This window comes from Nerophis ophidion, linkage group LG28 (assembly GCF_033978795.1).
Source record: "Nerophis ophidion isolate RoL-2023_Sa linkage group LG28, RoL_Noph_v1.0, whole genome shotgun sequence".
NCBI classification, from domain to species: Eukaryota; Metazoa; Chordata; class Actinopteri; order Syngnathiformes; family Syngnathidae; genus Nerophis; species Nerophis ophidion.
Genome location: NC_084638.1, coordinates 2,323,984 through 2,343,577, shown reverse-complemented (window position 1 = coordinate 2,343,577; position 19,594 = coordinate 2,323,984). Strand labels below are relative to the sequence as shown.

The window sequence follows — 19,594 nt, the reverse complement described above, 5'->3', positions numbered from 1 at the left end:
CCAACATTTAAAACTGAACAAAGCCGCGGGCCGAAGTTGAACAAATTAACCCTTTAATAGGGACCCAAACAAGTTTTGCATTAAATATTGAACGAGCAAGGCTTAAATAACTTTATAGTGACATGCAAAATCTATTTTCAAATTATAATAATAATTAAAAAATATCAAAGGCATATTTCAAATAGAATTTAAATAATACTGAACCCCGTTTCCATATGAGTTGGGAAATTGTGTTAGATGTAAATATAAACAGAATACAATGATTTGCAAATCCTTTTCAACCCATATTCAGTTGAATATGCTACAAAGACAACATATTTGATGTTCAAACTCATAAACTTCAAAATAAACTTAGAATTTCATGGCTGCAACACGTGCCAAAGTAGTTGGGAAAGGGCATGTTCACCACTGTGTTACATCAACTTTTCTTTTAACAACGCTCAATAAACGTTTGGGAACTGAGGAAACTAATTGTTGAAGCTTTGAAAGTGGAATTCTTTCCCATTTCTCGTTTTATGTAGAGCAGGGGTGTCAAACTGAAATACAGAGTGGGCCAACATTTAAAACTGAACAAAGCCGCGGGCCGAAGTTGAACAAATTAACCCTTTAATAGGGACCCAAACAAGTTTTGCATTAAATATTGAACGAGCAAGGCTTAAATAACTTTATAGTGACATGCAAAATCTATTTTCAAATTATAATAATAATTAAAAAATATCAAAGGCATATTTCAAATAGAATTTAAATAATACTGAACCCCGTTTCCATATGAGTTGGGAAATTGTGTTAGATGTAAATATAAACAGAATACAATGATTTGCAAATCCTTTTCAACCCATATTCAGTTGAATATGCTACAAAGACAACATATTTGACGTTCAATCTCACAAACTTCAAAATAAACTTAGAATTTCATGGCTGCAACACGTGCCAAAGTAGTTGGGAAAGGGCATGTTCACCACTGTGTTACATCACCTTTTCTTTTAACACTCAATAAACGTTTGGGAACTGAGGAAAATAATTGTTGAAGCTTTGAAAGTGGAATTCTTTCCCATTTCTCGTTTTATGGAGAGCAGGGGTGTCAAACTCAAATACAAAGTGCGCCAAAATTTAAAACGGAACAAAGCCGCGGGTCGAGGTTGAACAAATTAACCTTTTAATAGGGACCCAAACAAGTTTTGCATTAAATATTGAACGAGCAAGACTTATATGACTTTATAGTGACATGCAAAATCCACTTGCAAATTATAAAAAATTAATACAAATTGAATGCCTCTTTTCGGCGGTGGGGTTGGGGTTGTAGCGTCCCGGAAGAGTTAGTGCTGCAAGGCGTTCTGGGTATTTGTTCTGTTGTGTTTATGTTGTGTTACGGTGCGGATGTTCTCCCGAAATATGGCATTCTTGTTTAGTGTGGGTTCACAGTGTGGCGCAGATTCGTAACAGTGTTAAAGTTGTTTATACGGCCACCCTCAGTGTGACCTGTATGGCTGTTGACCAAGTATGCCCTGCATTCACTTGTGTGTGTGTGTATAAGCCGCATATATTATGTGACTGGGCCGGCCCGCTGTTCGTATGGAGGAAAAGCGGACGTGGAGACAGGTTGTAGAGAACACCAAAGGCAGTGCCTTTAAAGCCCACCCCAAATATTGTTGTCCCGGATGAAGTTCGGGAGGGGCATTGAACTTCGGGAGTCTCCCGGGAAAATCGGGAGGGTTGGCAAGTAAGAGTATTAACGGTAGATGCGGTGTTACAGCGGCGGGCCAGCTCTAATGTTAATTTAATATTGTCTCAAGGGCCAAGTGAAATTACACGGGGGCCAGAGTTTGACACCCATGATGTAGAGCTTCAGTCCTTCAACAGTCCGGGGTCCCCGCTCTCGTATTTTATGCTTCATAATGCGCCACACATTTTCCATGGGAGACATGTCTGGAAAGTACCCGCACTCTTTTTTTTTTTATGAAGCCGTGCTGTTGTAACACGTGTCTTGCTGAAATAAGCAGGGGCGTCCATGATAACGTTGCTTGGATGACAACATAAAACCTGTATGTACCTTTCAGCATTAATGGCGCCTTCATAGATGTGTAAGTTACCCATACCTTGGGCACTAATGCACCCCCATACCATCACAGATGCTGGCTTTTCAACTTTGCGCTTAAACAATCCGGATGGTTCTTTTCCTCTTTGGTCCGGACGACACGACGTCCACAGTTTCCAAAAACAATTTGAAATGTGGACTCTTCTGACTACAGAACACTTTTCCACTTTGCGTCAGTCCATCTTAGATGAGCCCGGGCCCAGGGAAGCCAGGGGCTTTTCTGGGTGTTGTTGATAAATGGCTTTGCCTAGTATCAATCAATCAATCGATGTTTACTTATATAGCCCTAAATCACTAGTGTCTCAAAGGGCTGCACAAACCACCACGACATCCTCGGTAGGCCCACATAAGGGCAAGGAAAACTCACACCCAGTGGGACGTCGGTGACAATGATGACTATGAGAACCTTGGAGAGGAGGAAAGCAATGGATATCGAGCGGGTCTAACATGATACTGTGAAAGTAGAGTTTTAACTTGCATTACAGATTTAGCAACCGACTGTAGTTACTGGCAGTGGTTTTCTGAAGTCTTCCTGAGCCCATGTGGTGATATCCTTTACATACTGATGTCGGGTTTTTAATGCAGTACCGCCTGAGGGATCCAAGGTCACGGGCATCCAATGTCACGTGCAGTGATTTCTCCAGATTATCTGAACTTTTTCAAGATAGTACGGACGGTAGATGGTGGAATCCCTAAATTCCTTGCAATAGCTGGTTGAGAAATGTTGTTCTTAAACAATTTGCTCAGGCATTTGTTCACAAAGTGGTGACCCTCGCCCCGTTCTTGTTTGGGAATGACTGAGCATTTCATGGGCGCTGCTTTTACACCCAATCATGGCACCCACCTGTTCCCTATTAATGGTTCCAAATAAGTGTTTGATGGGCATTCCTCAACTATCTCAGTCCTTTTTACCACTTGTGCTAGCTTTTTTTTTGTAACAATCCGGATGGTTTTCCACTTTGCATAGTAGAGCTTTAACTTGCACTTACAGATGTAGCGACCGACTCTAGTTACCGACGGTGTTTTTCTAAAAGGTTGCCTGAGCCCATGTGGTGATATCCTTTACAGACTGATGTCGGTTTTTGATGCAGTATCGCTTGAGGGGTCCAAAGTCACGGGCATTCAGTGATTTCTCCAGATTCTCTGAACCTTTTGATGGTACTACGGACTGTAGATGGTGAAATCCTTAAATTCCTTGCAATAGCCCGTTGAGAAATGTTCTTAAACTGTTCGACAGTTCACAAAGCGCTGACCCTCGCCCCGTCCTTGTTCGTGAATGACTGAGCATTTCACCGAAGCTGCTTTTACACCCAATCATGGCACCCACCTTTTCCCTATTAATGGTTCCAAATAAGTGTTTGATGAGCATTCCTCAACTATCTCAGTCCTTTTTACCACTTGTGCTAGCTTTTTTTTTTGTAACAATCCGGATGGTTTTCCACTTTGCATAGTAGAGCTTTAACTTGCACTTACAGATGTAGCGACCGACTCTAGTTACCGACGGTGTTTTTCTAAAAGGTTTCCTGAGCCCACGTGGTGATATCCTTTACAGACTGATGTCGGTTTTTGATGCAGTATCGCCTGAGGGGTCCAAGGTCACGGGCATTCAGTGATTTCTCCAGATTTTCTGAACCTTTTGATGGTACTACGGACTGTACATGGTGAAATCCTTAAATTCCTTGCAATAGCCCGTTGAGAAATGTTCTTAAACTGTTCGACAGTTCACAAAGCGCTGACCCTTGTTCGTGAATGACTGAGCATTTCATCGAAGCTGCTTTTATTCCCAATCATGGCACCCACCTGTTCCCAATTAATGGTTCCAAATAAGTGTTTGATGAGCATTCCTCAACTATCTCAGTCCTTTTTACCACATGTGCTAGCTTTTTTTTTGTAACAATCCGGATGGTTTTCCACTTTGCATAGTAGAGCTTTAACTTGCACTTACAGATGTAGCGACCGACTCTAATTACCGACTGTGTTTTTCTAAAAGGTTTCCTGAGCCCATGTGGTGATATCCTTTACAGACTGATGTCGGTTTTAATGCAATATCGCCTGAGGGATCCAAGGTCACGGGCATTCAGTGATTTCTCCAGATTCTCTCAACCTTTTGATGGTACCACGGACTGTAGATGGTGAAATCCTTAAATTCCTTGCAATAGCCCGTTGAGAAATGTTCTTAAACTGTTCGACAGTTTGTTCACAAAGCGCTGACCCTCGCCCCGTCCTTGTTCGTGAATGACTGAGCATTTCACCGAAGCTGCTTTTATACCCAATCATGGGACCCACCTTTTCCCTATTAATGGTTCCAAATAAGTGTTTGATGGGCATTCCTCAACTATCTCAGTCCTTTTTACCACTTGTGCTAGCTTTTTTTTTTGTAACAATCCGGATGGTTTTCCACTTTGCATAGTAGAGCTTTAACTTGCACTTACAGATGTAGCGACCGGCTCTAGTTACCGACGGTGTTTTCCTAAAAGGTTTCCTGAGCCCACGTGGTGATATCCTTTACAGACTGATGTCGGTTTTAATGCAATATCGCCTGAGGGGTCCAAGGTCACGGGCATTCAGTGATTTCTCCAGATTCTCTGAACCTTTTGATGGTACTACGGACTGTAGATGGTGAAATCCTTAAATTCCTTGCAATAGCCCGTTGAGAAATGTTCTTAAACTGTTCGACAGTTCACAAAGCGCTGACCCTCGCCCCGTCCTTGTTCGTGAATGACTGAGCATTTCACCGAAGCTGCTTTTATTCCCAATCATGGCACCCACCTTGTTCCCAATCACTTAAGTGTCTGATGAGCATTCCTCAACTATCTCAGTCTTTTTTGCCACCTGTGCCAGCTTCTTTTGAAACACGTCGCAGGCATCCAAGTCCAAACATTCGCAAAAAAAATAACAAACTTTACCAGTCCGAATGTTAAGTATCTTGTCTTTGCAGTCTTCGCATTTGAATACAAGTTGAAAAGGATTCGCAAATCCATGCATTCTGGTTTTTATTTAGCATTTACACAACATGCCGATTTTGGGATTTTGTAGAATGAAGGATGACACAACGACATGTTTCTCAGGAGGACGAATATATCCATCTGGCGGCGAAGCACTATTACATCCAGTTTGGCTCCGCCTACAGCAAGGAGAACATGCAGAAGGTGGTGGAGGACTGCATCGCCACCCATCTCATCGAGAACAAGTCCATGGGAAAGTGGATCCAGCTCATCAGCACGGCACACTTACAGGTAAACCCGTATCATCGTACATTGTAAAGACGTAACACGGATCGGTTTCCGTATCGTTAAAGGACGACGTTTTGCGTGTACTCGCAGGGCCCGTACAGCGACGGCGGCGTCAGCAAAGACGTGGTGAAAGGAGAACTCGTCGACAGCGCTCGAGAGAAATGGGCGGTCGACTTCTCCAAGTTTTTCGAAGTGACGATGACGTCTGGTCAGTCCACATTCTGGGTGTAAGCCGGGTGAAGAGTTGGCACCGAGACCTCCCTCTTTCCGCCCGCAGGACCGCCTTTGCCCAAAAGCAGGTTCATCGTGGCGGTCAACTGGAGTGGCGTCCTCTTCATGGACGGGAAAAAAAAGAAGCTTTTGGAGCTGCCTTACCTGGAGGTCCAACAAGTCCAGAAGTTAAGGTATGGTTCAGGTTTTTAAACGGAACCCTATGGTGACTTTAGTCTACGTTTAAAGGGGAACATTATCACCGAAGCTATGCAAGCGTCAATATATACCTTGATGGTGCAGAAAAAAGACCATGTATTTTTTTAACCGATTTCCGAACTCTAAATGGGTGAATTTTGGCAAATTAAACGCCTTTCTGTTTATCGGTCTTTTAGCGATGACGTCACCGATGTTCATTTTACAAACACCGGGTCTCAGCTCTGTTATTTTCCGTTTTTTTCGACTATTTTTTGGAACCTTAGAGACATCATGCCTGGTGGGTGTGTTGTCGGAGGGTGTAACAACACTAACAGGGAGGGATTCAAGTTGCACCACTGGCAAGATATCTTCCGCCAGACCGCATTAAATTTGCCAGAGTGTCTTCACATTTTACCGGCGATGCTAAGACAGACATGGCACAGAGATGTATGGATAACCTGCAGATGCATTTGCAACAATTAAGTCAACAAAATCACAAAGGTGAGTTTTGTTGATGTTGTTGACTTATGTGCTAATCAGACATATTTGGTCGCAGCATGACTGCCAGCTAATCGATGCTAACATGCTACGCTGATCGATGCGTTGTCGGAGGGTGTAACAACACTAACAGGGAGGGATTCAAGTTGCACCACTGGCAAGATATCTTCCGCCAGACCGCATTAAATATGCCAGAGTGTCTTCACATTTGACCGGCGATGCTAAGACAGACATGGCACAGAGATGTATGGATAACCTGCAGATGCATTTGCAACCATTAAGTCAACGAAATCACAAAGGTGAGTTTTGTTGATGTTGACTTATGTGCTAATCAGACATATTTGGTCGCAGCATGACTGCCAGCTAATCGATGCTAACATGCTACGCTGATCGAGGCTAACATGCTATTTTCGCTAGCTGTATGTACATTTGAAACTAGATACCCACATTTAATGCGAAACAAACACTTACCAATCGACGGATTTAAGTTGCTCCAGTGTCACAAGATGCGAAAGTCCTGATCGTTTGGTCCGCACATTTTACCGGCGATGCTAAGACAGACATGGCACAGAGATGTATGGATAACCTTGAGATGCATTTGCAACGATTAAGTCAACGAAATCACAAAGGTGAGTTTTGTTGATGTTGTTGACTTATGTGCTAATCAGACATATTTGGTCACGGCATGACTGCCAGCTAATCGATGCTAACATGCTACGCTAATCGATGCTCACATGCTATTTACGCTAGCTGTATGTACATTTGAAACTAGATACCCACATTTAATGCGAAACAAACACTTACCAATCGACGGATTTAAGTTGCTCCAGTGTCAAAAGATGCGAAAGTCGTTTGGTCCGCACATTTTACCGGCGATGCTAATAAGGCTTCATTAGCTATTCGCTCAATAGCTTCAATTTCTTCTTCAATTTCGTTTTCCCTATCTGCCTCCATACTCCGACCATCCGTTTCAATACATGAGTAATCTGTTGAATCGCGTAAACCGCTGAAATCCGAGTCTGAATCCGAGCTAATGTCGCTATATCTTGCTGTGCTAACCGCCATGTTGTTTGTATTGGCAGCCCTGTATGACGTCACAGGGAAATGGATAGTGGTTTCGAAGATAGCGAAAATAAGGCACTTTAAAGCTTTATTTAGGGATATTCCGGGACCGGTCAAATTTTGAAAAAAAATTCAAAAAATACAACAAGCCACTGGGAACTGATTTTTTATTGTTTTTAACCCTTTTGAAATTGTGATAATGTTCCCCTTTAACACACTTCCATGTGGTCTAGATCAGGGGGCCCAACATTTCCACTATATTTAAAGGCCTACTGAAACCCACTACTAGCGACCACACAGTCTGATAGTTTATATATCAATGATGAAATATTAACATTGCAACACATGCCAATACGGCCTTTTTAGTTTACTAAATTGCAATTTTAAATTTTGCGCCGAAATATCCTGCTGAAACGACTCGGTATGATGACGCGTGCGCGTGACGTCATCGTTCCAGCATCGTTCCCAGCTATTAAGTCGTCCGTTTTCATCGCAAAATTCCACAGTACTGTGTTGCTGAATCTTTTGCAATTTGCTCAATGAACAATGGAGACATCAAAGAAGAAAGCTGTAGGTGGGAAGCGGTGTATTGCGGCCGGCTTTTGCAACACAAACACAGCCGGTGTTTCATTGTTTACATTCCCAAAAGATGACGGTGAAGCTTTACTACGGAATTGCGTGTGAACAATAGAATAGAATGGTCTTTATTGTCATTATATTTGCATATAACGAGATTAAGGACTCCAATTTAAGGTGTGGTAGTGGAAACAAATATGACATCAAAAATAAATCACACAAGTAGTAATAAAGATAAAAATAAGAATTGAAATAAACAAGACTACGATACAATAATATAAGTACCAGAGTAGTAAAGCAACGCTCCAATGCCAAAGTTGTACTGAAATGTTGATTGATTGATTGATTGATTGGAGCTTTTATTAGTAGTTTGCACAGTACAGTACATATTCCGTACAATTGACCACTAAATGGTAACCCCCCCCCAATAAGTTTTTCAACTCGTTTCAAGGTAGAACGGTTTGAATCGTGTAAGAAATATGGGGGTTGTGGAACTTTGAAAATTGTCAATGGGAACTTCCTGGAAATTTGGGGAAAAGTGGGATTTTTTTTGAAAATGCTAAAAAAAAAATGTGAACGTTCTGACGTGTTGGAATTTTTCAAATCGGTCGAGAAATGTTGAAGTAGTCGCATTTTTAAATGAGAAGTGCTATTACGGAATTCCTGGAATTTCGGGAAAACCGGGAATTTTTCCGGTTCAAAAAAACGACTCCGTTTTGTTTTTCCTGGTTAAGACGAACCCCTAACCATAACTATCAGAATAATTGTATCTAAGTTATCACAAAACGGCGAGCAGGACAAAAGCGGTCTTTGATCTTACCAATCAAAAAGCTTGTAAAAACTCCACCGTGTAGGATGGGAAGCAACACAAAGGTGTGGGTTTCTTTGATGTATTGTAATCCACAGGAAGATTTTGTCTTGTCCCGAGATCTACAAAGTGGAGAGGAAGCAGGACCTGACCCCCCCTCCAGGCACCTTTTCTTTGAACTGTTTTGTAACCAAAGTCCATGGCTGTTTACGACCCCCGACCCTTAGAAACAGCTGTTCCCGTGTAATCGGGGAAAGTCCAAATAAAAGAAGAGACGTACAATCTTTCGTCAGAGCGTGGTGGAAGACTGTACAAAGACTCCTCAATTGGGTTAAATTGATTCCTGTCTCTGTTTGATTCCTTGCTTCTTGTCTTGTTTAATAGATGTCATCAGAACCTGACATTCTCTCTTTAAGTCTTTGCTGCCAGTGTTTAATCAAATATTTTTTCCAGCGACGGCCCCGCCAGTAACCAGTCGATAAGTATATCCACGGTCCGAGGGGAATTTGTTCTAAAGTGTGGGGAAGCTGATGACTTGGTTGCAATTGTGGAGCAAAACCTGAGCGGACTGCGAGCCCGTTCAATATTTGCGCTGGCTCAGCAGGATTCCAATAAATCAGGTAGGAGTCCGGTCACGGATTTAGAGCGAAGCAGGCCTAAAGAAACATCATACATTTTATGCTTCCACAGATGACCCCCGCTTCTTGGTGTTTAAGCGAGGCGACCTCCTGATGATAGAGAAGGATCAAAAATATTCCTCGGACAAGAACATGGTCGAGGCGACAAATCAGAAGACAAACAACGCGGGTGTTGTTGATAAGGACGCGTTGCAGTTTCTTCCAACTCTGAGTAGACCCACTGATGAAACGCTGGTAGTGTATATTCAACAAGATTGTATTTACCTAGGACTGGGGTCGGCATGAAGCAGCTTTTAGTGGACTAAGGACTTTGGTTTAGTTTCTGATCACTAAGATGTAGATTAGTCCTGATTAGTCAAAGCGATCTATACAAAATTGTATTTTTCTTTGGTCTACTTCCACTTCCTGTTACTTTTTCAGACTATGTCCCTAAATCGGTATGAGGGAACTTTTAGTGGATTAAGGACTTTGGTTTGGTTTCTGATCACTAAGATGTAGATTAGTCCTGATTAGTCAAAGCCATCTATACAAAATTGTATTTTTCTTTGGTCTACTTCCACTTCCTGTTACTTGTTCAGACTATCTGCCAAAGTCTGTATGAAGCAGCTTTTAGTGGACTAAGGATTTTGGTTTGGTTTCTGATGACTAAGATGTAGATTAGTCCTGATTAGTCAAAGCGATCTATACAAAATAGTATTTTTGTTTGTTCTACTTCCACTTACTCTTACTTGTTCAGACTATTTGCCAAAGTCAGTAGGAAGCAGCTTTTAGTGATCCGAAGACTTTGGTTTGGTTTTCTGGTGACTAAGATGTAGATTAGTCCTGATTAGTCAAAACGATCTATACAAAATTGTATTTTTGTTTGTTCTACTTCCACTTACTCTTACTTGTTCAGACTATCTGCCAAAGTCTGTATGAAGCAGATTTTAGTGATCCGAAGATTTTGGTTTGGTTTTCTGGTGACTAAGATGTAAATTAGTCCTGATTAGTCAAAGCGATCTATAAATGTTTTTATTTTTTTTTGTTCTACTTCCACCTCCTGTTACTTGTTCAGACTATCTACCAAAGTCGGTATGAAGCAGCTTTTAATGATCTAAGAATTTTGGTTTGGTTTTCTGGTGACTAAGATGTAGATTAGTCCTGATTAGTCAAAGCTATCTATACAAAATTGTATTTTTGTTTGTTCTACTTCCACTTCCTGTTACTTGTTCAGACTATCTGCCAAAGTCGGTATGAAGCAGTTTTTAATGATCCGAAGACTTTGGTTTGGTTTCTGATCACTAAGATGTAGATTAGTCCTGACTAGTCAAAACAATCTATACAAAATTGTATTTTTGTTTGTTCTACTTCCACTTACTCTTACTAGTTCAGACTATCTGCCAAAGTCGGTATGAAGTAGCTTTTAGTGATCCGAGGACTTTGGTTTGGTTTTCTGGTGACTAAGATGTAGATTACTCAAAGCGATCTATACAAAATTGTATTTTTGCTTGTTCTACTTCCACTTCCTGTTACTTGTTCAGACTATCTACCAAAGTCTGTATGAAGCAGCTTTTAGTGGACTAAGGATTTTGGTTTGGTTTCTGATGACTAAGATGTAGATTAGTCCTGATTAGTCAAATCGATCTATACAAAATTGTATTTTTGTTTGTTCTACTTCCACATACTCTTACTTGTTCAGACTATCTACCAAAGTCGGTATGAAGTAGCTTTTAGTGATCCGAGGACTTTGGTTTGGTTTTCTGGTGACTAAGATGTAGATTAGTCCTGATTAGTCAAAGCGATCTATACAAAATTGTATTTTTGTTTGTTCTACTTCCCCTTACTCTTACTTGTTCAGACTATCTGCCAAAGTCGGTATGAAGCGGCTTTTAATGATCCGAAGACTTTGGTTTGGTTTTCTGGTGACTAAGATGTAGATTAGTCCTGATTAGTCAAAGCGATCTATACAAAATTGTATTTTTGTTTCTTCTACTTCCACCTCCTGTTACTTGTTCAGACTATCTGCCAAAGTCGGTATGAAGCAGCTTTTAGTGATCTAAGAACTTTGGTTTGGTTTTCTGGTGACTAAGATGTTGATTAGTCCTGATTAGTCAAAGCGATCTATACAAAATTTTATTTTTGTTTGGTCTACTTCCACTTCCTGTTACTTTTTCAGACTATCTGCCAAAGTCGGTATGAAGCAGGTTTTAGTGGACTAAGGACTTTGGTTTGGTTTCTGATCACTAAGATGTAGTAGATTAGTCCTGATTAGTCAAAGCGATCTATACAAAATTTTATTTTTGTTTGGTCTACTTCCACTTCCTGTTAATTGTTCAGACTATCTGCCAAAGTCTGTATGAAGCAGCTTTTAGTGGACTAAGGATTTTGGTTTCGTTTCTGATGACTAAGATGTAGATTAGTCCTGATTAGTCAAAGCTATCTATACAAAATTGTATTTTTGTTTGTTCTACTTCCACTTACTCTTACTTGTTCAGACTATCTGCCAAAGTTGGTATGAAGCAGTTTTTAATGATCCGAAGACTTTGGTTTGGTTTCTGATCACTAAGATGTAGATTAGTCCTGACTAGTCAAAACAATCTATACAAAATTGTATTTTTGTTTGTTCTACTTCCACTTACTCTTACTTGTTCAGACTATCTACCAAAGTCGGTATGAAGTAGCTTTTAGTGATCCGAGGACTTTGGTTTGGTGTTCTGATCACTAAGATGTAGATTAGTCCTGACTAGTCAAAACGATCTATACAAAATTGTATTTTTGTTGGTTCTACTTCCACTTACACTTACTTGTTCAGACTATCTGCCAAAGTCGGTATGAAGTAGCTTTTAGTGATCCGAGGACTTTGGTTTGGTGTTCTGATCACTAAGATGTAGATTAGTCCTGACTAGTCAAAACGATCTATACAAAATTGTATTTTTGTTGGTTCTACTTCCACTTACACTTACTTGTTCAGACTATCTGCCAAAGTCGGTATGAAGCAGTTTTTAATGATCCGAAGACTTTGGTTTGGTTTCTGATCACTAAGATGTAGATTAGTCCTGATTAGTCAAAGCGATCTATACAAAATTGTATTTTTGTTTGTTCTACTTCCACTTACTCTTACTTGTTCAGACTATCTACCAAAGTCGGTATGAAGTAGCTTTTAGTGATCCGAGGACTTTGGTTTGGTGTTCTGATCACTAAGATGTAGATTAGTCCTGATTAGTCAAAACGATCCATACAAAATTGTATTTTTGTTGGTTCTACTTCCACTTACACTTACTTGTTCAGACTATCTGCCAAAGTCGGTATGAAGCAGTTTTTAATGATCCGAGGACTTTGGTTTGGTTTTCTGGTGACTAAGATGTAGATTACTCAAAGCGATCTATACAAAATTGTATTTTTGCTTGTTCTACTTCCACTTCCTGTTACTTGTTCGGACTATCTACCAAAGTCTGTATGAAGCAGCTTTTAGTGGACTAAGGATTTTGGTTTGGTTTCTGATGACTAAGATGTAGATTAGTCCTGATTAGTCAAAGCGATCTATACAAAATTGTATTTTTGTTTGTTCTACTTCCACTTCCTGTTATTTGTTCAGACTATCTACCAAAGTCGGTATGAAGCAGCTTTTAGTGATCTAAGAACTTTGGTTTCGTTTTCTGGTGACTAAGATGTAGATTAGTCCTGATTAGTCAAAGCGATCCATACAAAATTGTATTTTTGTTTGTTCTACTTCCACTTACTCTTACTAGTTCAGACTATCTGCCAAAGTCGGTATGAAGTAGCTTTTAGTTATCCGAGGACTTTGGTTTGGTTTTCTGGTGACCAAGATGTAGATTAGTCCTGATTAGTCAAAGCGATCTATACAAAATTGTATTTTTCTTTGGTCTACTTCCACTTACTGTTACTTTTTCAGACTATGTCCCAAAGTGGGTATGAAGCATCTTTTAGTGGACTAAGGACTTCGGTTTGGTTTCTGATGACTAAGATGTAGATTAGTCCTGATTAGTCAAAGCGATCTATACAAAATTGTATTTTTGTTTGTTCTACTTCCACTTACTCTTACTTGTTCAGACTATCTGCCAAAGTCGGTATGAAGCAGCTTTTAGTGATCTAAGAACTTTGGTTCGGTTTTCTGGTGACTAAGATGTAAATTAGTCCTGATTAGTCAAAGCGATCTATAAATGTTTTTATTTTTTTTTGTTCTACTTCCACCTCCTGTTACTTGTTAAGACTATCTACCAAAGTCGGAATGAAGCAGCTTTTAGTGATCCGAAGACTTTGGTTTGGTTTTCTGATGACTAAGATGTAGATTAGGCCTGATTAGTCAAAGTGATCTATACAAAATTGTATTTTTGTTTGTTCTACTTTCACTTCCTGTTACTTGTTCAGACTATCTACCAAAGTCGGTTTTCTGGTGACTAAGATGTACAGGACTGTCTCAGAAAATGAGAATATTGTGATAAAGTTATTTATATTCTGTAATGCAAAAAAAAAAAAGAAAATGTCATACATTCTGGACTCATTACACATCAACTGAAACATTGCAAGCCTTTTATTATTTTAATATTTGCCGATTATGGCATACAGCCTAAGAAAACTCAAAAATCCCCTCTAAAAAAAATTGAATATTTCCTTAGACCAAGTAACAACACAAAATCAAACGTTTGAAAATGTCAATTAATGCATTCAGTTCTTGGTTGGGAGTCCTTTTGCAGGGATTACTGCATCAATGCAGCGTGGCATGGAGGAAATCAGCCTGGGGCATTGCTGAAGTGTTATGGATGCCCAGGATGCTTCAAAAGCGGCCTTTAGCTCATTTGCATAATTGGGTCTGGGGTAACTGTTCCCGATTGGCCTGCCAACTCCCCTTACCTGAACCCCATAGAGAATTTGTGGTGTATTGTGAAGAAGAAGCTGAAAGACACTGGACCCAATAATGCAAATGAGCTATAGGCCGCTATTGAAGCATCCTGGGCATCCATAACACCTCAACTTCCGTTGTCTTAAATATTCAAATTTTCTGAGACAGATTTTACTTTTGTAGGTTTGGGTTTGGTTTAAGAACGGCGTGGCACAGTTGGGAGAGTGGCCGCGCCAGCAACCTGAAGGTTCCTGGTTCAATCCCCACCTTCTACCAACCTTGTCACGTCCGTTGTGTCCTTGAGCAAAGACACTTCACCCTTGCTCCTGATGGGTCGTGGTTAGGGTCTTGCATGGCAGCTTCCCGCCATCAGTGTGTGAATGGGTGAATGTGGAAATAGTGTCAAAGCGCTTTGAGTACCTTGACGGTAGAAAAGTGCGATACAAGTATAACCCATTTACCATTTCTGACCCGATCAGGAACTGCTCAGCCCAGGCCACCGGCTATCTGCGACACAAAGTGGGCCCCAGAGAGAAGAAACCGTGGCTGCAATCTCTTTGAGAGAGTTTGCCCTTGAAAATTTCAGGTACTATTTGTAATCACCGTATTTTTCCGACCACAGGGCGCTCCGGATTTAAAAGGCGCACATACAAAAGGCACATTAAAGGGGTCATGTTATGATTTGTTTTCTAAAATTAAAACACTGTCTTGTGGCCTACATACCATGTGATGGTGGTTCTTTGGTCAAAATGTTGCATAGATTATATTTACAGACCATCTTCAAGTCGCTCCCTAAGCGCTTTTTTAGGATTATTTACGTAGCGGTGTAGCGTGCAAGGACGGGAGTGGTAGAAGTGTCAAAAAATGGAGGTAACTGTTTTAAAGACACTCAGACTTTATTTAAACAACAATGAGCAGCATCTCCTCAACCGTGGCTCAATAATGCAACATCAACGCCGGAAATGTGTCCCGTTAAAAAGGTGTCCTACCGTAACCCTCTAATAACTAAAGTTCCTAGGGTGAATAATGTTGACTCACCACACCAGAAGGTTCCATTGCGAGTTTACTGACAGATCTGAGTAAGAACTTTACACTACTTTATATTAGAAATGGCAACAGCGGAGGATGAATGTCCCATAACAAGAAGATAGAAAAAGAAGAAGCAAACTTGCGCAAATTTTCAGGACTTATGCAGATCCCAAATGCAGATCAGCAGGTACCAGAAGGTGAGAAAAGCTGCACTAACTACACTACGATAATGCAGTCTACACCTATCTCTTATGTGTGACTGCCATCTACTGATCACACTTATCATTACACCATGTACCACATAAAATGATATTGCAGTCTACACCTATCTCTAATGTGTGACTGCCATCTACTGCTCACACTTATTACATCATGTGACACATAAAATGGTTTTGCAGTCTACACCTATCTCTTATGTGTGACTGCCATCTACTGGTCACACTTATCATTACACCATCTACCACATAAAATAATATTGCAGTCTACACCTATCTCTTATGTGTGACTGCCATTTACTGGTCACACTTATCATTACACCATGTACCACATAAAATGATACTGCAGTCTACACCAATCTCTTATGTGTGACTGCCATCTACTGGTCACACCTATCATTACCCCATGTAACCACATAAAATGGTTTTGCAGTCTACACCTATCTCTTACGTGTGACTGCCATCTACTGGTCACACTTATCAATACACCATGTACCAAATACAATTATATTGCAGTCTACACCTATCTCTTATGTGTGACTGCCATCTACTGCTCACACTTATCATTACACCATGTACCACATACAATGATATTGCAGTCTACACCTATCTCTTATGTGTGACTGCCATCTACTGGTCACACTTAGCATTACACCATGTACCACATACAATGTTATTGCGGTCTACACCTATCTCTTATGTGTGACTGACATCTACTGCTCACACTTATTACATCATGTACCACATACAACTATATTACAGTTTGCACCTATCTCTTATGTGTGACTGCCATCTACTGGTCACACTTATCATTACCCCATGTAACCACATAAAATGTTATTGCGGTTTACACCTATCTCTTATGTGTGACTGCCATCTACTGCTCACACTTATCATTACACCATGTACCAAATACAATTATATTGCAGTCTACACCTATCTCTTATGTGTGACTGCCATCTACTGCTCACACTTATTACATCATGTACCACATACAATTATATTACAGTTTGCACCTATCTCTTATGTGTGACTGCCATCTACTGGTCACACTTATCATTACCCCATGTAACCACATAAAATGTTATTGCGGTCTACACCTATCTCTTATGTGTGACTGCCATCTACTGGTCACACTTATCATTACCCCATGTAACCACATAAAATGTTATTGCGGTCTACACCTATCTCTTATGTGTGACTGCCATCTACTGCTCACACTTATTACATCATGTACCACATACAATTATATTACAGTTTGCACCTATCTCTTATGTGTGACTGCCATCTACTGGTCACACTTATCATTACCCCATGTAACCACATAAAATGTTATTGCAGTCTACACCTATCTCTTATGTGTGACTGCCATCTACTGGTCACACTTATCATTACACCATGTACCACATAAAATAATATTGGAGTCTACACCTATCTCTTATGTGTGACTGCCATCTACTGCTCACACTTATCATTACACCATGTACCACATACAATGATATTGCAGTCTACACCTATCTCTTATGTGTGACTGCCATCTACTGGTCACACTTAGCATTACACCATGTACCACATACAATGTTATTGCAGTCTACACCTATCTCTTATGTGTGACTGCCATCTACTGCTCACACTTATTACATCATGTGCCACATAAAATAATATTGCAGTCTACACCTATTTCTTATGTGTGACTGACATCTACTGCTCACACTTATTACATCATGTACCACACAAAATTATATTACAGTTTGCACCTATCTCTTATGTGTGACTGCCATCTACTGCTCACACTTATCATTACACCATGTACCACATACAATGATATTGCAGTCTACACCTATCTCTTATGTGTGACTGCCATCTACTGGTCACACTTAGCATTACACCATGTACCACATACAATGTTATTGCGGTCTACACCTATTATGTGTGACTGACATCTACTGCTCACACTTATTACATCATGTACCACATAAAATTATATTACAGTTTGCACCTATCTCTTATGTGTGACTGCCATCTACTGCTCACCCTTATTACATCATGTGCCACATAAAATAATATTGCAGTCTACACCTATTTCTTATGTGTGACTGCCATCTACTGGTCACACTTATCATTACACCATGTACCAAAAAAAACCCCAGCTTTGAGGTCGGTAAGCGCAACCAGAATCATGCCGTCCGTCAGGGTCATGGGACGCACCGTCGGTTTTTGAGAGAATGAAAGGATTTTAAGTCCGAAAAATACGGTACAGAAAGAAAAGAAACGGGTTCAGAGCCGGACAGGAGGAGTTTTTGTCATGTCTCTTTTTTTCAAAACACCACCTTTGTGTTCCTTCATGCCGCAGAACTCTCGGAAAAGAGCGGTTGTGGGTGTGTTCCAAAGAACCCATGAAGCAGCCGCTGCTGAAGAACCTGGTCGGCAACTCCGAGCTCAGCTACCTCGCCTGCAACGCCTTCACTGATATCCTCACATCGTGCAGAGTATCGTCCTCTTTTTTTTTGCATGTTCACACAGACTTAGTCCTTAACCCCCGTTGGTTGCTTACGTATCCTGAAGTACATGGGTGACTACGCCCTCAAGCAGGTCCGCCGTCCGGTAGACTTGACGGACCAGATCTTTGGCCCAGCGACCCAACACCAAGATCTGCAGGATGAGATCTACTGTCAGATCATGAGGCAGATGACCAGGAACGACAACAGGTGCTTGTTTTTCTTCCATATTCCCGTTCTCCCGAACGCACCGGCGCCACTCAAACCGCCGACCCCCCCCCCCCCCGCAGGCTGAGCATGGAGCGCGGGTGGCAGCTGATGTGGTTGTGCACGGGCTTGTTCCCGCCCGGTCCGTATTTGATGAGGCACACTCGCCGTTTCCTGGAGTCCCGACCCAAGGAACTTTTGGCTCCGGGATGTCTGCAGAGGCTCCAGGAGATGTGCAGGTCAGACTGGATTTGAAAGATCACTTCTTGTACAAACCCCGTTTCCATATGAGTTGGGAAATTGTGTTCGATGTAAATATAAACAGAATACAATGATTTGCAAATCCTTTTCAAAAGTCAAGATATTTGATATTATTTTTTTGCAAATAATAATTAACTTAGCTGCAACACGAGCCAAAGTAGTTGGGAAAGGGCATGTTCACCACTGTGTTACATCACCTTTTCTTTTAACAACACTCAATAAACGTTTGGGAACTGAGGAAACTAATTGTTGAAGCTTTGAAAGTGGAATTCTTTCTCATTCTTGTTTTATGTAGAGCTTCAGTCCTTCAACAGTCTGCGCTGTCGTATTTTACGCTTCATAATGCGCCACACATTTTCCATGGGAGACAGGTCTGGACTGCAGGCGGGCCCGGAAAGTACCCACACTCTTTTTTTTACGAATTGAATGCACTACAAAGACAAGATATCTGATGTTCAAACTCATAAACTTTATTTTTTTTTGCATTACCTTAGAATTTCATGGCTGCAACATGTGTCAAAGTAGTTGGGAAAGGGCATGTTCACCACTGTGTTACATCACCTTTTTCTTTTAACAACACTCAATAAACGTTTGGGAACTGAGGAAACTCATTGTTGAAGCTTTGAAAGTGGAATTCTTTCCCGTTCTTGTTTTATGTAGAGCTTCGGTCTCCGCTTTACGCCTCATAATGCGCCACAAATTTTTTAAGGGAGACAGGTCTGGACTGCAGGCCACGCCGTTGTAACTTGTGCTGAATGTGGCTTGGCATTGTCCTGCTGAAATAAGCAGGGGCGTCCATGAAAAAGACGGCGCTTAGAAGTATGTACCTTTCAGCATTAATGGTGCCTTCACAGATGTGTAAGTTACCCATGCCTTGGGCACTAATGCACCCCCATACCATCACAGATGCTGGCTTTTGAACTTTGTGTCGATAACAGTCTGGATGGTTCGCTTCCCCTTTGGTCCGGATGACATGATGTCGAATATTTCCCAAAATATTTTGAAATTTGGACTCGTCAGACAACAGAACACTTTTCCACTTTGCATCAGTCCATCTTAGATGATCTTGGGCCCAGAAAAGACGGCGGCGTTTCTGGATGTTGTTGATAAATGGCTTTGGCTTTGCATAGTAGAGCTTTAACTTGCACTTACAGATGTAGCGACCAACTGTATTTAGTGACAGTGGTTTTCTGAATTATTCCTGAGCCCATGTGGTGATATCCTTT

General features: G+C 40.9%; 1 protein-coding gene across 2 annotated transcripts in view; it reads left to right on the top strand.

Moving 5' to 3' along the window:
• Positions 1–19,594, top strand: part of LOC133544967 (unconventional myosin-VIIb-like) — a 130,630-nt gene that overhangs the window by 87,334 nt on the left and 23,702 nt on the right. For both annotated transcript variants that reach the window (XM_061890225.1, XM_061890226.1), the window contains 9 exons: positions 5,164–5,331; positions 5,419–5,536; positions 5,606–5,732; positions 9,134–9,300; positions 9,371–9,552; positions 14,638–14,744; positions 17,756–17,871; positions 17,957–18,110; positions 18,191–18,346. In XM_061890225.1, coding sequence (XP_061746209.1) covers positions 5,164–5,331; positions 5,419–5,536; positions 5,606–5,732; positions 9,134–9,300; positions 9,371–9,552; positions 14,638–14,744; positions 17,756–17,871; positions 17,957–18,110; positions 18,191–18,346 — 1,295 coding nt within the window. The remainder of the gene's footprint in view (positions 1–5,163; positions 5,332–5,418; positions 5,537–5,605; positions 5,733–9,133; positions 9,301–9,370; positions 9,553–14,637; positions 14,745–17,755; positions 17,872–17,956; positions 18,111–18,190; positions 18,347–19,594) is intronic.